Raw genomic sequence first — 17201 nt, forward strand, 5'->3', positions numbered from 1 at the left:
AAAATGTAGACCAAGTTTGAGACATTGCCTGAGCTCACCATGGAGATTTCAGTGAGATACAGGGATGATATAAGGTCTATAAAACCGTACTTATTTGTTGAGGTATCTCTTTAGAATTCCAGCAGCATGTGGAGGGTATCTCACATGTGAAGAGTCGCGCTGCACTCCTCATCAAATCAGGCACCCGCTCCTCAATGCCTACATTCAGAAGTTTCATGGCATAATGTGGGCTTGTTCCCAACTAAATTGAAAATTCTCTGAGAGACAAAATGGTGTGCTCTATTTCTCTGTGAATCCCCCCTCTCCTCCAAAATGCCAGAGTACACACTAATCAGAGCTTAACCAGTGTGTGCTGCCTTGAAGCTTCCTTGAGCAGCCTGCTGTCCCATCTTACGCCTAGGTCTCCTGACGTAGACAGGTCACGTATTAATAAATGTGGGGGGCCACGAGGGGGTGCTGTTGCCCAGCTGCTGTTTAGAAAATATGAAAGTAGCCGGTGGCTAGCCTCCGAATCTTTGCTCAGTCTCCATCATAAATATAGTGGTGGCTCAGACGGTTAAGCATCTGTCTACAATGTGGGAGACCAGGGTTCAATCCCTGGGTCTGGAAGGTCCCTCGAGAAGGAAATGGCAATCCACACCAGTACTGCTGCCTGGAAAATCCCATGAACAGAGGAGCCTGGTAGGCTACGCAAAGAGTCAGACATGACTGAGTGATCTTCTTCATGCTGGATAGGACTTCTCTAGTGACCCAGTTAGGAAAGACTCTGCCTGCAATGCAGGAGACTGCCTGCAGTGCAGGAAGCCGAAGTTCAATCCCTGGGTCAGGAAGATCCCCTGGAGCAGGAAATGGCACCCCACTCCAGTATTCTTACCTGGAAAATCCCATGGACAGAGGAGCCTGGTGGGCTACAGTCCATGGGGCCACACATAGAAATGCATATATATGTGTATAATATACAATTGTATTTTATTTAAACTATATTTGTATTTGTTTTGTTTTTATACATTAAAAAGGAAACTAAACCCTTTTGTCCCAGGATTCAAAGTAATTTTTTTTTCCATTATTTATGCGAATTGGAGTTTTTCTGCAACCTCAATGACCTGTTGAGTGTGAGCCATTGAACCAGAAGAGGGCGCTGTTATGTTGAAGGATGGTTCAACCAGATTTGGAAGTGCTGTAAATCTGAATTTCTTTCATAATTTAAAGCGATTGAAGGATACCTACCGGCAGAGAACAAACCCGAACCCACCTCTGGATAACAGTGACCTGTTTTCATCCAGATTTTTATTTTAATTGAGAAGCTGGGTGTTTCATTGACATTTCTTTTGGAAATTAGCTTTTAGGATCTAGGCCAGCAATTTTTCTCTTGTGTATACAAATATAAGGGATGTTAAGTACATTTGATTCCAAATCTGAAGACAAGAACCATGGGGTTCCTGCAACTGTCCTGTAAGATGAAAAGCAGGTAATTGGAAGTAGATTAAAGATACTATTTTTTCTTTATTTAATGTTTTTGATGCACTATTTCACTAGATATTTTTTGGAATACAAATGTACTAAGTAAGACAAAAGCAAAAAGGTTCATTATCTCTTTGCCTAAGGAACCAGTATCTATATTCAAAAGAAGAAATAAATAGAAGGTATAAATGATAAAAGTTTAGGAAAAAATGGATTTTTTAGAAAGATAAAAGATTAAAAGTGAAAAAAATCTTCAAAGTTAACCACATAATCACCTTCTAATAATTTCTTGGGGACAGGGGCAGAATGTATGTTTGTATATACACATGTGTGTGCACCAACACACAGATGCGTGTGTGTGTGACACGTCTACCTGTGTTGGTTTTTATTTCACAAAGGTAATGGCATAACCACAGTGGTACTTAGTTTTTGTTGCTGCTGTTTTTAACTTAATGATGAAAGTGAAAGTGTTAGTCGCTCACTCCTGTCTGACTTTGCAACTCCATGGACTGTTGCCCATCAGGCTCCTCTGTCCATGGAATTCTCCAGGCAAGAATACTGGAGTGGGTTGCCATGCCCTCCTCCAGGGGATCTTCCCAACCCAGGGACTGAACCCAGGTCTCCCACATTGCAGGCAGATTCTTTACCATCTGAGCCACCAGGGAAGGCAATGATATATCTTGGCAATTTTTTCATTAAGCATGTTCTTTCTCCTCATCCTTCTTAAGACTCTTTTGTAGCTGCATACAGTCCCACTATATGGACTTACCATAATTTGAAACTAACGTGCTATGAATGAGTGCTCCTGTTAATTTCAGTTTTTTTAATACTATTTTTTAAATGCTCCAGTGAACATCCTTTTATACATGTCTTGATGAACCTTTGAAAGCACTTCCACAGGGTAGATTCTGAGCAGTGGAAAGTGAAGTCACTCAGTCATGTCCAACTCTTTTGAGACCCCATGGACTGTATGTAGCCTACCAGGCTCCTCACTCCATGGAATTTTCCAGGCAAGAGTACTGGAATGGGTTGCCATTTCCTTCTCCAGGGGATCTTCCCAACCCAGGGATCAAACCCAGGTCTCTCACATTGCAGGCAGACAGTTTACTGTCTGAACCACAAGAGAAGTGGAACTGCTGAGTTAAAAGGCATATGCCTTTTAAATCTTCAAGCAATTTGCCTAATTATATTCCCCAAAAGAGCAATGTATATGAGAGCCTCTTTCTTTCTCCATGCCTTTGTCAGCTCTGGATATCATCAAACTTTTAAAATTTCCACTCTGCTAGGCAGGGGGGATAAAAGCTCTTTGCTTTGATCTCTAGTCTTTAACTACAGATAAGTGAGTTTAAGCATCTTTTCATCGTTCACCATTTATACTTCTTTTTCTATTAAAACCTTTTATATTTCGGTATCATTTTCCCGCTATTCTATTATCAGTTGCTTTTTATGAGTTTTTTGTAAATTAAGGAAATTTTTCCTTTATTTTATATTTGCCACTTTGGGCAGTTATCATTGGTCTTTCCACTTTGTGATTTTTTTTTCATAGAATAAATTTTCAATTTAGGTAGTTAAACATATCTCTCATTTTTCCTTTTTGGATTCTGGGTTTTGTGTTCTACTTAGGAAAGTTCTGGCTACTCCAGGAGTATAAATAAATTTAGCTGTGATTTCTCCTAGAATTGTTTTTTACTTTCTTTTTGGCGTATAAACATATGATAATCAGAAATGCATGTGGGGGTAAGAAATAAGATAGATACTAGATTTATTTTGTTTTCCAATTAGCCAATTGTGTGACTATAACTTACTGAAAAATGCTATTTTTTCTTATGAATCTGAAATGCAACTTTCTCCTAAACCAAGTTCCCATATTTATTTTGGGTCTATTTCTGGATATTTTATCATGTTTTATTAACCTATTTATTCTCTAGTATCAGTTTTAATTAATATAGCTTCATATTATGCTTCAGTATTAAAAGAGAGACTGGCTACCTTCTCTCCAATTATTTTTTCCAAGTTTTCCTAACTCTCACGTTTATTTTTCCAAATAATTGTTAATATCATTTTGGACTAAACTTTAATCAGGTCAACAAATGGCAGGGAGAATGACCACCACATCTGAGAGTACTGCTCATCTCTTTCTTGGTGTCATAAGGAAAAACTCTACCTTCAGAGTGAATGGGGGAGAGGCTAATAGTTGGTTAGAGAAGTATAAATCCACTTGAATTGATTGAATATACCCCAGATGCAATAAAAGAGTCAGAATGGGGAAAATGGCTAAAAATCATTTTTTTCTTTTTTTACTTGATTTTGATCTGAAGTTAAGAAGAAGGGAGATGGATAGATGTGAGAGGTGGTTTGCATCATAGGCATTCTTAGTGAAATGAAATAACTTCATTGTGTGGAATAATAAAACCTGAATGTATAATCCTATTTTCTTCAAGTAACTGGTCACATTTAAATGAAATTTTTTTCTTGGAGGGGGAAAAATAGCATACCAGCATATTAAAATGCAATTCCTAAAAGTAATGTAAACAGTAAGTTCATATGTAAATGGGAAGAAAAGCGCAAAGCAAATTACCTGTCACAAATCAAGCCGCCACATGGTTTAACTAGTGCCGTTTGTGCTTGGGTGTTGGATGACCGTGTCTTTGTGTCTGTTTGATCATTCGCTTTCATGAAATGCATTTAATGCAAAATCCCTGGGGTCTTTTCCAATGTTGCAATTGCCTCATCATAACTCTAGTGCCTAAAATGAAGGAGAAACTTTGTGAAGGTTTCAGCAGGAAATATGGAACCCAAACCACCCTTCCTAGATAGAGTTGCCAGATAAAATACAAAATGCCCAGTTACATGTCTTTGAGTTTCAACTAAACAATGAATTTTTAGTATGTGTATGTCCCAAACATCTCCTGCTGAGGATTTAGCACAAGTGTATCCCAAATATCCCATGGGATATATACTAAAAGATTTATTTATTGTTTATCTAAAATTCAAATTGTATTGGGTGTTCTATATTTTATTTGCTAAATCTGACAATCTTGTTTCTAGACCATATGTCAGATTCCTCCTGTTGCAATGTATTTATTTGTAGAGAAATCACAAGCTAAGGAAACTGACAGAAAAGAAATTATTTTCTTGCTTATTTGCCACAGAAAACAAGGAAGAAAACTTGGTGGAGGTCATTTGGTTTAGGGTGAAATCAACAGGACTTCAACCAAACTTGACAAGGCATATGAACCACCTGGGATCCTTGTTCAGTTCTGGGATAGTGCTTAAGAGTCTGCATTTCTAACAAGCTCCAGCTGATGCCAATGTGCCCGGTCGCTGGACCACACTTCAAGTGGCACGGCGGGACAGATTTCCCCTCCCTAGAAGGAAGAGATGTTGGCAATGGTCATTACTAATTTCAGAAGTGTTTAAACATCTAAATCCTGAATGGTTGACTTCTGTAACCAAATGTTGCTCTGTTTTCTTCATGCCAGGTGCTGGCCAGCCCACAACGTTGTGACGTGGTTTTCAAGCTTCTGGATCACTCACTATTTCCTTACTGAGGGTGTCCCCTGGCAGTTTAACAAAATCCCAAGTTCAGGGGCTCCACAGCATTCATCTGATTTCTGAAAGGCTATTTTAAAAGATGGTATCTGTTCTTTTGTAGCACAGTGTTCATGTTTTTCCTGGTTTCCTTTTTTTTTTTTTTTTTTTTGGCATTTGCACAATATATACAAAACAATGTTGAATTGTAATGATCCTGAATAGTTCAAAAAGAAAAGGTCTTAGCATGGTCAAACAGGCTTATGGTTTAAAATATGTTATTCTCTTTTTTGGGAGTTAATGAGATAGATGATGCAATAAACCTGTTTGGTTTATTTTTTTAGCATTTCTAGGAATTAAACATTTTATGTTTACAGAATTGAGCTGCAGAAAATGCAGGACATGCCAATTTGAGACACATGGTCTTCTGAGTCAGGAGCATACAATTATTGCATTTCAGAAACTAAAAATCACACCATCTAGCTCTGAGCTATAACTTGTTTTTTACTGCAAAGTCACTAGGCTGATAATATATACTGTAATCTTGAAACGTTTTTGTTACTTACCTTTTGAGGTGGAAGTCATACCAATAAATTATTGCACCATTAGTATTAGATTCTGTGTCCTTTGGAAATTATGCCATTGGTATAGGCTGAACCATCAAATAGAACCCTTGTAATACTGGCTAGGTTTACACTCTGGGACATTGCCCAAGGGTAGGAAGAAACCAGAGGGACATAATTCAGTCCTTATTTCCAAAATTACTACCAAAATCTGTGAGGAAGTTTAATCTTCCAAAGAGTGGTGGGTCAGTGATAGCCAAGAGAGCTTTGTTGCTTGCTTCTCTCCATGCTCTAGATTCAATAAAAGGCTCAGTGTGGGGCATATGGAAGCTGTCATCGAGATCAGTCCATCATTAGGTGTGACCACTGCTCACCCTTGCCTTCAAGTTCTCCTTGGGGGCTGAAGCCCAGGTGGCTAAAGAGAAGCACTGAGTCCATCCTAATAGAATCCAATGACGTACAATGTGAGAAGCCACTAGCGTGTGACCAGCAAGAACCTACCACTCACATCGTCCCCTGCCCACCCTACTGGATACCTGCCTGCTCTCCTCCACGCCATCAATCACCAACTCTCTTGACTTCTGGAGCTCCAGAACCAAGAATTCTGGACCTTACTCATGGAGAAGTTTAGCAAGGAACTCTTGTGGAGGGGTGTTTTATTTTTTTGCCCTGTGTGATGAGTTTCATCTGGAATCAAGTTATTAAAACGCATCCCATTTTTGATCTTCAGGCTGTTTTCCTGAAGACTAGGGGAAGGGGGACTATTTATTCTGCCTTAAAATGATGGCAAATAAGTGAAGATGACAGATGACGCTTTGTGAATGTAGACTCTGGATATACTCCTAATAGGTTAACGTAGTCATAAAAGGAGATCACGTAGATGTTTTCTGTTATGTAAGCAATTTTTTTTCTGTGTCTTATTGAGTATGGCTAGCAATTATTTATTTACATGCTAGAAAGTTCTCTGCATGCGGGTTCCATGTAAGTGCAGAAATTTCCTCAGCCACTGGAGATAGTTTGGCCATTTTGTTATTTGGACGAGCTGTTGTTAGATTGAAATTTACACATCATTTCATTAAAAATTGTGCCTTAGAAAATGCAAAGCTGTTGCACATAGTGATGAATTATGGATGCAGTACATTGAAGAGAGATGAAGTCGCTTCCAAGTTCTCAAGACTTCTCGTGGAGGTGTTGGCTGCTTTACAGGGGGAAAAAATTTAAAAAAAAGAAGAATTGAAAACATTTTGAAAATGTACAGATTAAGTCCAATATTTTGATTAACCACCTGCATGTTTTATTAAGTATTTTGATAATATGGATGTTTGCACTTTGCATGATATTAGAAGAGTACTTTACCACCAATAATGCACAAAACATGTACAATAGAATCATTCATAACCGATTTTTATAGAATACTTTTTACATGTGGAACTCCATCCGTTATGTAAGGATTATATGAATATTGCACATTCTCTTCTGGTTTCACAAACCCATTTATACATATTTCTTAGTGAGACTCATTGTACATGTATTGAAGCTAGAATCAAGTCAAGAAAAATAAAGCCCCATTCTCCAACTGCGAAATGTGCTTTTCCATAATGAACAATAGTCACCAGCACAGAATAATCTCCAACATTTTCTAAATTCTAATTGCCAACTGTTTCTATTTATATTTGATTTATATTTCATTTGGAGTCTGTTACATGGCAGCTCGGGCAGACTAGATCTTGTTTTTTCCAATGCAGCATAATGAGTATGATCTATTTCTTTTCAAATAATCTTTGAGATCCCAGGAAAAAAAATGCTGTGCTCCGTTGAGCTACAATGTAAATGTGTTTGTTTAAAAAACAGATGAGGCAAGTGAGTGATTTATTGTTCCTGAGGAAGTATATCTTTTTTTTTCTTATACTTCAAAAGCTAGTCTCTTCTTTCTTAAGAAAAAAAAAATGGGTAACTCTTTTTCACTTGCAAACTTTCATGACATGTGTTCATTCTTTCTGTGTAGTGTTATTAATGCAATACATACTATAGTTACCTATACACAATGTAAGACTTAACAAGCTGAAATGATCCACCTCATATGTGAGTCCGTCCAAAAGATGTTACTGTTCTGGGTGGGCCAATGTTCTGTATCAGTTACACTAACCTTCATTTAAAATATTTATTCTAAAATGACTCTGAGAAATAGTAAAAAAATAAAATAAAATAAAGTTGTCTAAAACGCAACAGCTTTTATAGTAAATGTACATTTATAAATAAAATACTCAAATTAATTTTGTATTTCACTGATTTTTTTTGAGGGGTTGGGGAGTCAATTTTCTTACTTGGGGAAGAGAGAATCAAGCTCTATCTTACAGCTTTTGGTCCAGAATTACACAGTCAGATGATAGCAATGATGCACTTTTGCATATGTATATTGATGCATCTTGAGGTCAGCTATTTAAGGCAAATTAAACTTACTAGCTGACTGTGCGTGCTAAGTCGCTTCAGTCATGTCCAACTCTTTGTGACCCTATAGACCATAGCCTGCCAGGCTCCTCTGTCCATGGGATTCTCCAGGCAAGAATACTGAAGTGGGTTGCCATTCCCTCCTTCAGGGGATCTTCCCAACCCAGGGATTGATTGTAGGTGTCACTAAGGAATTGCCTTCTATTGAAGGATTCAAACTCCTTGAGATGAGATGAACAATAACCAGGAGAGGCCATGTGAATGCCAGTGGAAATTGTCTGAACAACCGAATGATGGCTAACCTCCAGTACTGGCTAGAGAAAACTACCTCAGACCCTTTGAAGTTGCTATATTCTGCTGCTTTTTCCAGCGCTGTCCCAGTGCTAGCTCTCACTGTAAACATACAGTCTGTTCACAGAGGACATTTCTCTCCATTGTTGAATCAGGGAATATGTTTTAAAACAGTGGCATTCTGCTAATACTGTTAACTTTCCAAAATATACATGTATCTTGGCTGGCCCTATATCTCAAATTTGTAGGTGGTGACAATAGCAGTCAAATTCCTTGAAAGTTTCCATCATTTTAAGATACAGTATTCTAATTGCCATTGCAAGTTGTATTCTGCTTTTTTTTTTTTTTTGCAAAGTTGGGTGTGAGTTAGTAGTTACTGCTCTTTCCATAGAAAAGTGAATTCTTTGCCTTTAGAAGAGAAGTTTAGCAACTACCAGAGTAGTTTATTTTTTTTTTAATTTTTAGTTTTTTATTTTTTAAATTTTAAAATCTTTAATTCTTACATGCATTCCATTGTTATGTAAGTGAAAGCTTATTCAACTATAAAGCAATTCAAGACAAAGAAAAGATTGTTATTCTAACATATGATCTATGAAGAATGTCTTTATTAAAAATATTTTTATCTAGGATAATGTTGAACTAGCTTTTTTTCCATTGACTTTCTTCAAGACCTAAGGACTTCTTTTTAGGGTCCAAATCTGGACCACAAAGAATCTCTCCTCATCCTTCAGCATTATCTAAGTCAGGGGTTACAAATTCAAATGACTGATGGGACCAGTTAGGCATTGTAAATGAGAACCGGAAGAGGATAATATTAAGAGGGTGGTGTAGACTATGGCAAACTGAAAAAATGAACAGTTCTGTCTGACAAATGAGCATATCTACAAAACAGACTCACAGACTTAGAGGACACATATGTGGTTGCCAGTGGCGGGGGACCGGGGGTGGGAGAGGGAAGAATTGGAAATTTGAGATTAGCAAATGCAAACTAGTATATATAAAGTGGATAAACAACAAGGTCCTACTGTATAGCGTAGGGAACTAGATTCAATATCCTATGATAAACCATAATGGAAAATGATATGAAAAAGAATATATGTATAACTGAGTCACTTTGCTGTATACCAGAAATGAACACAGCATTGTAAATTAACTATACTTCAATAAAATTTTTTAAAATAATGATAATAAACATTGGCAGTGGTACACAGTGGGGGAAAAAGAAAAGAACAGTTCTGTCTAAAGGAAAAAGCAGCTATCGGGCTCTAACCAATTGTTTTCATGTGAAACCCCCAGGCTTTTAAATGTTGACAGCAGTTCCAAAACATTTTCCAGCACAGTGCCAACAAAAATTGTGTTGCTCCAAAAACTGTAGCCACAAGTTCAATTTTGTTCTCAGCCTACCAGTCCACAACATGTAGCTAAAACCTTTGCTTTTCTATCAGCTCTAACTTGCTCTGCTGTGAATCGTTTCATTTGACCTATACATCAAGATTTGCCATCAGAGTTTTTGCTTTTGGAGTATCGTGAGTCATTCAAAGAAGCTAACAAGTCCATTGATCAGCAGGTGGTATGGCTACAATTCATGACACTTTCAGCATTATTCGTGTATTGTCATCAAAGCATGCTGTGCTACAAGCACCTATGTTCAGCATTTTGCAGAACCATGCCCTTCCCTTCCTTCTTCCTTCTGAATGACTCAAAGGACAGAAGAGTGTCCAAATATACAAAGTAGAATTTTTTCTAAACTTGTTTAGCACCATTTTCTCAACTGTACTTTTGCAAGCACCGTTTTATTTATCAAAAAGCAAACTCTGGCATGTGAGAAGATGAAAGTATGCCTCCCCATTTATAGATAAGGAATAGACATATAGAGGAATAAGTGAGTATAATAGATGAATATAAGATTTTACATAATTGTGTATTTCACCAGCTGGCTCCAGTCAGGAGTGATTAGGTGAAGCTCCTAGTCAACTGTGCCTGACTCTCATGTCTGGGACCCCACATGAGACAAACTAGGAGGACCCCTGAGCTTAGCTGGACTTCACAGAATTCAGTGTGCACTCAGAGACTAGAACTATTTTTTATAGTAAACTTATAAAATACTGAAATAGATTTAGTATCCCATTTTTACCCTTGGGGTTTGTCTTCTTACTCTGAGGTGAAAGAGTAGAGCTGTCCCTTTGACATACCCTTTTGACACTTCAGTCTTTGCTGGACAGGAAGCTGTCCAACATGTTTGTCCAACCCAACTTTTGTGTTGTGAAACTGGACTTCCACTTTCTCAAACCCAATAGCCAAGACCTGAACAAAGGAAAAGCCCCATTCTAACCATTCTGATGGGGAGAAGATGCTGAGGGCCCAGCACATTAATTCCTTTATCACCACAAACAAATTCATTTCTACATGAATCAAGGCCTTCATTTTTTCAGCAGAGATAGTGACATTGTCCATGTTTTCTTCCCTGTCCACCCAGGAGAGAGAGAATTATCACAACAGGCCCTGTTTATTTAGAAAATACCTTGGCTGAGGAATTCTCCCACAGTCCAGTGGCTCACCCATGGGGGTTTCACTGCTGGAGGCCTGGGTTTGATCCTGGTTGGGGAACTAAGATACTGCAAGCTGCAAAGTGCTACCAAAAAGAAGGAAAGAGAAAAAGAAAATATCTTGGCCAAAAGTGAATGAAGTAAAACTATAGGAAGCCCCTATTAAACACGGCACCAGGTATTATACCCTCACTCAATCAGATCAGTTCAATTCGGTTGCTCAGTCGTGTCTGACTCTTTGTGACCCCATGGACTACAACAGGCCAGACCTCCGTGTCCATCACCGACTCCTGGAGCTTACTCAGACTCATGTCCATTGAGTCGGTGATGCCATCCAACTATCTCATCCTCTGTCATCCCCTTCTCCTCCCACCTTCAATCTTTCCCAGCATCAGGGTCTTTTTAAATGAGTCAGCTCTTCGAATCAGGTGGCCAAAGTATTGGAGTTTCAGCTTCAACATCAGTCCTTCCAATGAATATTCAGGACTGATTTCCTTTAGGATGGCCTGGTTGTATCTCCTTGCAGTCCAAGGGACTCTCAAGAGTCTTCTCCAACCCCACAGTTCAAAAGCATCAATTCTTCAACACTCAGCTTTCTTTATAGTCCAACTCTCACATCCATACATGACCACTGGAAAAACCATAGCTTTGACTAAGTGGACCTTTGTTGGCAAAGCAATGCCTCTGCTTTTTAATATGCTGTCTGGGTTGGTCATAACTTTCCTTCCAAGGAGTAAGTGTCTTTTCATTTCATGGCTGCAGTCACCATCTGCAGTGATTTTGGAGCCCAGAAAAATAAAGGCAGTCACTGTTTCCACTGTTTCCCTATCTATTTGCCATGAAGTGATGGGACCAGATGCCATGATCTTCGTTTTCTGAATGTTGTGCTTTAAGCCAACTTTTTCACTCTCCTCTTTCACTTTCATCAGGAGGCTCTCTAGTTATTTGCTTTCTGCCAGAAGTGTAGTATCATCTGCATATGTGAGGTTATTGATGTTTCTCCCAGCAATCTTGATTCCAGCTTGTGCTTCATCCAGCCCAGCATTTCACGTGATGTACTCTGCATGTAAGTTAAATAAGCAGGGTGACAATATATAGCCTTGACGTACTCCTTTTCTTATTTGGAATCAGTCTGTTGTCCCATGTCCAGTTCTAACTGTTGCTTGTTGACCTGCATACAGATTTCTCAGGAGACAGGTCAGGTGGTCTTGTATTCCCATCTCTCAGAATTTTCCACAGTTTGTTGTGATCCACACAATCAAAGGCTTTGGCATAGTCAATAAAGCAAAAGTAGATATTTTTCTGAAACTCTCTTGCTTTTTGTATGACCGAGCAGATGTTGGCAATTTGATCTCTGGTTCCTCTGCCTTTTCTAAATCCAACTTGAACATTAGGAAGTTCACGGTTCACATACTGCTGAAGCCTAGCTTGGAAAATTCTGAGCATTACTTTGCTAGAGTGTGAGATGAGTACAATTGTGCCGTAGTTTGTAGTTTGTACATTCTTTGGCATTGCCTTTCTTTGGGATTGGAATGAAAACTGACCTTTTCCAGTCCTGTGGCCACTGCTGCATTTTCCAGATTTGCTGGCATATTGAGTGTAGCACTTTCACAACATCATCTTTCAGGATTTGAAATAGCTCCACTGGAACTTCTTCACCTCCACTAGCTTTGTTCGTAGTGATGCTTCCTAAGGCCCACTTGACTTTGCACTCCAGGATGTCTGGCTCTAGGTGAGTGACCACATCATCATGGTTATCTGAGTCATGAAGATCTTTTTTGTATAGTTCTTCTGTATATTCTTGCCACTTCTTAATGTCTTCTGCTTCTGTTAGGTCCATACCATGTCTGTCCTTTATTGTACTCATCTTTGCATGAAATGTTCCCTTGGTATCTAATTTTCTTGAAGAGATCTCTAGTCTTTCCCATTCTGTTGTTTTCCTCTATTTCTTTTCATTGATCACTCTCAATAGTTCAGCATTAATTACCATCCCAAGCTCTGATCTTGGAGCCTTCAACATTCTTCCTGAATCCATGAAAAGTTGTAATGAAAGTATTTTATGTTTTCTAACAATTTGAAGATTCAGAAGTTGCATCTTATTTATATGCTAACTCTCGGAAACAAGCAACGTATTTGATCAGAGACATGGAGAATACCTGTTTTGAGATAATTCAAGGATCAAATTTGCCTTACCAAATGGTAAACTTTACTAGAAAGAGAACAATAAACAAAGTAGGTATCTTGGGGTAGGATGGATAAACTAAATGTAATTAACATAGTAAAGTATATGGCCCAGAAACAGACCCAAATAAATGTAAAAATTTTAATACATAATACTGATATCACAAATCAGTGGAAAAAGGAGAGACAGTTGATTTTTGTCGTTTCTTTATAACAAAATTAACTCTAGATGAATTAATTTTTGTCAAGTGTGAGAAACAAAGAAAAATAGGAAAAGGAAGTATGATAGGTTTGAATGTATTTAAATATATACTCACTACAAAGAATTTTAAGCAAAATCTATAATAATAAGAAACTAGGAAAAATATTCCCAACAGATATGACGAAGCATTAATATCCTTAACATATGAAGTCATTTACAAATCAATAGAAAATAGACAAAAGGATATAAAAAAGCTGACCAAAAATAAATGCAAATGGCCAAGAAACATGAAAAACAATTCAACCTTGTGATCAAAGAAATGCAAATTTTAAAAGATGAGACTCTCCCTAGCCCCACCCCAAATAAAGTCCTCAATTGTATTAAGAATTAAAAATTTCAGTATTGAGAAAATAGTTTTAAAAGAAGCTAGAAACCAAGGGGAGTTTTTTGTCACACATACAACCAACAAAGAATTAGCATACAAACTACATAAAGAACTCCAAAATAAGACTGGTTCAAGTGGTAGAAACCAATGCAATACTGTAAAGCAATTATATTTCAATTAAAAATAAATTAAAAAAAAACTTTTTAATGGACCAAAGACATGAATAGGCTTTTCACAAGAAACATGAATAACAACAACAACAAAGAAAAAAAAAAACAGCAAAAATATATTCAATTTTATTCGGAAAGAAATGCAAATTGAAACCATTATGAGATGCCACTGCATACCTGTGAGACTAACAAAAATTTAAAATTTAAACATTGCTATCGAGTGTTAGTGAGGATGTGGGGAATGGGACCTCACATTGCTGATGATAATGTATATTGGTAAACAATTCTGCTTTATCTAGTGTAGTTGATGAAGCTCATTGATGTAGCAGTTTCACTTCTAGAACATTGATGTAAAGTTTCACTTTAGCCTAAACTCTAGAGAAGCTCAAGAAACCCTGATAGTTGACCATGGGATAGGTTCAAGAATGTCCCTCACAGCACTGCTTGTATAAATTATAGTATTTCATTTTAGCAGTGAGAAACGAGCGAGCCACAGAGTACATGTATGTATTTGGATGAATCTGAGAAAACATAACATTAGGTTAAAATAGCAAGATACCAAAGATTACATACATTATGGTACATTATGAAGTCCAGAGATAATTAAAAAAAAAGCTAAGGATTATAGTCTGTGTGGGACTTCCCTGGTGTCTCAGTCCAGAAAGAATCTGCCTCCCGTGCAGGAAGACCTCCTGTAATGCACGAGACCTAGGTTCAACCCCCTGGAGGAGGAAACTGCAACCCACTCTAGTATTCTCACCTGGGAAATTTCAAGGACAGAGGAGCCAGGCATGTACAATCCCTGGGGTCGCAAGAGTCGGACACGACTTAGTGCCTATACTATACTACTACTACTACTATACTATAGTCTCTGATTGCTGTTGCTGCTGCTGAGTCGCTTCAGTCGTGTCCGACCCTGTGCGACCCCAAAGACGGCAGTCCATCAGGCTCCCCCGTCCCTGGGATTCTCCAAGCAAGAACACTGGAGTGGATTGCCATTTCCTCCTCCAATGCATCAAAGTGAAAAGTGAAAGTGAAGTCGCTCAGTTGTGTCCGACTAGTAGGGACCCCATGGACTGCAGCTCCTCCGTCCATGGGATTTTCTAGGCAAGAGTACTGGAGTGGGGTGCCATTGCCTTCTCCGATAGTCTCTGAAGGTACATAAGATTTAAAAAAGAAAGAAAGAAAGAAAAGTAATAATATAAATAAAATTCAAGATTTGGAGTCAAAAGGGAATGCTGTCAGGGAGGGCATACTGGAAGTAATAACTTGATTGCCGTTTTATTTTTTATCATCTATTCATAAGTTCTGTTTTGTTATGAGTACCTTCAGCCTTACAAGATATTACCAACTGTTTCCAAGGTGATTGTTCCAAATAACCTGACAACAGTGTACAGAAGATTCTGTTTCCCCCATTACACCTAAAACTCTCTGTGTCAGACCTGTTAATTTTTACTTTTCTAATGCAAAGTGTTAGTTGCTGTGTCTGACTCTTTGTGACCCCATGGACTGTGGCCCACCAGCCTTCTCAGTCCATGGAATTCTCCAGGCAAGAATACTGAAGTGAGTTGCCATTTCCTACTCCAGGGGATCTTCCTGACCCAGGGATCAAATCTTAGTCTACTGTATTGCAGGCAGATTCTTTACCGTCTGAGCCACCAGGGAAGAGAAATGGTATTTCATTGCCTTTATTTGCATCCCCCTGACTGCTGAGGAGTCAGCATATTATGTATATTTATTGAACAGTCCAGTTTTCCTTGCATGAATTACCTTTCATTTCCTTTGCCAATTTCCTTGTTAATTGCTTTTCTTTTGTTTTTATTGCTTCTTAAGGATTTTGTAACTATTCTAGATCCTAAATCCTTTGTCAATCGCGTGCATTGCAAATGTTTCTCTCAATCTGTGGCTTGTCTTTTAAACTTTGTCTTTCAACTCTGTTTTTAATCTTATCATAGTAAGTATATGAACATTTGTGTATGTTTTGTGCTTCTGGGGTCTTTTTTAAGAAATCCTTCCCTGGGACTTCCCTTGCAGTCCAGTGGTTAAGACTGCTTCACCACTTCAAGGGGTGTGGGTCCCATCCCTGGTTGCAGAATTAAGATACCATGTGCTGCATGGCATGGCCAAAAAGTAAAAGACAAAAGAAATCATCCTCTACTCCAATTCTGTAAAGGTATTCTGCTATGTACTCTCTCAAAATTTTTTAAAGTTTTGAATTTCACAGTTAGATCTATATCAAGCGAACTATGGGCTTCCCCCTGGTGGCTCGGTGGTAAAGAATCTGCCTATAATGCAAATGTGGGTTCAATCCCTGGGTTGGGAAGATTCCCTGCCAAAGGAAATGGCAACCCACTTCAGTATTCTAGCCTGGGAAATCCCATGGACAAAGGAGCCTGGTGGGCTACAGTCCATGGGGTCACAAGAGTCAGACACAACGACCAAACAACAATAACAAAACTTACTAGATATCTCATCCTTTTTCTGCTGATTTGTCATGTTACTTCTGTGAGAGACTGTCTTGCAGTATTGAGAGTCTGTTTCTGGGCATTTACTTCATCCCTTTGGTCTATTTGTCTATCCCTACACCAATATCACATTGTTTTCATTATTATATATCAAGCCTTGATATCTGAAAGTGAAAATTTCCTCCTTTCTCAAAATTATCTTGGGCTGTTTTTGGACCTTTACTCCTCCATATGAATTTTAGAAATAGCTGTAAAATACCTGTTGGGATTTTAATCAAAATGGAACTTACAGACTATAGTTTTCTCATTGGTATTGTTAGTATACAGAAATACCACTGATTTTCTTTAATGTTAATTTTGGGCCTAGCAGTTTTGTTGCGTTCTCTTATTAGTTATAATACGTTATCATTTCTCTTTGATTTCCTATGTAGTTAATCATCATCTACCACCAAAATAATTTTGTCTCTTTCCAATTATGTCTTCATTTTTTCATGTCTTACTTTACTATTAAGATGTCTAGTAAGTGGTGATAATGAGCATTCTTATTACACACTGCTATTTTATAGGCAAAAATTTGTAAAATATCCTAGATGTCTAATAACAGGGAAATAGTTGTGAAAATTACAGTATCCTTATAATGACATTCTGCCACTGAAAAATAGCATTTTCAAAAGCATTTAATTAAAATCATTAAAATATCCAAGATAAAATGCTATATAAAAGCATTGATATCAAATTATATATACTATGATTCAAGTTTTATAAATAAAATATATAGCAAATGCTTTATATTGTACATGTAACTCAAATGTCCCCAGTTGACACTTACAGGATTGAGATATCCCATAATATCCAAATATAAATCCATTACCCATCCTACAGAACTATAGGAAGTCTGGCTCTCTCCTCACTTACTTATGATGATTTTCAGCATGTCCTGGTTTTTCTTTTTCACCTT

The 17201-nt window shown here is 37.9% G+C and overlaps 1 protein-coding gene across 27 annotated transcripts in view; it reads left to right on the forward strand.

Annotated features, from left to right (window-relative positions):
• The window catches only part of LIMCH1 (LIM and calponin homology domains 1), a 353514-nt gene extending 345686 nt beyond the window's left edge, over positions 1-7828 (forward strand). For all 27 annotated transcript variants that reach the window (XM_069593986.1, XM_069593988.1, XM_069593987.1 and 24 more), the window contains one exon: positions 4944-7828. In XM_069593986.1, the coding sequence (XP_069450087.1) occupies positions 4944-4969 (26 nt within the window). In that variant the 3' untranslated portion in view covers positions 4970-7828. The remainder of the gene's footprint in view (positions 1-4943) is intronic.
• Positions 7829-17201: the final 9373 nt, after the last annotated feature.

This window comes from Ovis canadensis, chromosome 6 (genome assembly GCF_042477335.2).
Source record: "Ovis canadensis isolate MfBH-ARS-UI-01 breed Bighorn chromosome 6, ARS-UI_OviCan_v2, whole genome shotgun sequence".
In the NCBI taxonomy this organism is placed as follows: domain Eukaryota; kingdom Metazoa; phylum Chordata; class Mammalia; order Artiodactyla; family Bovidae; genus Ovis; species Ovis canadensis.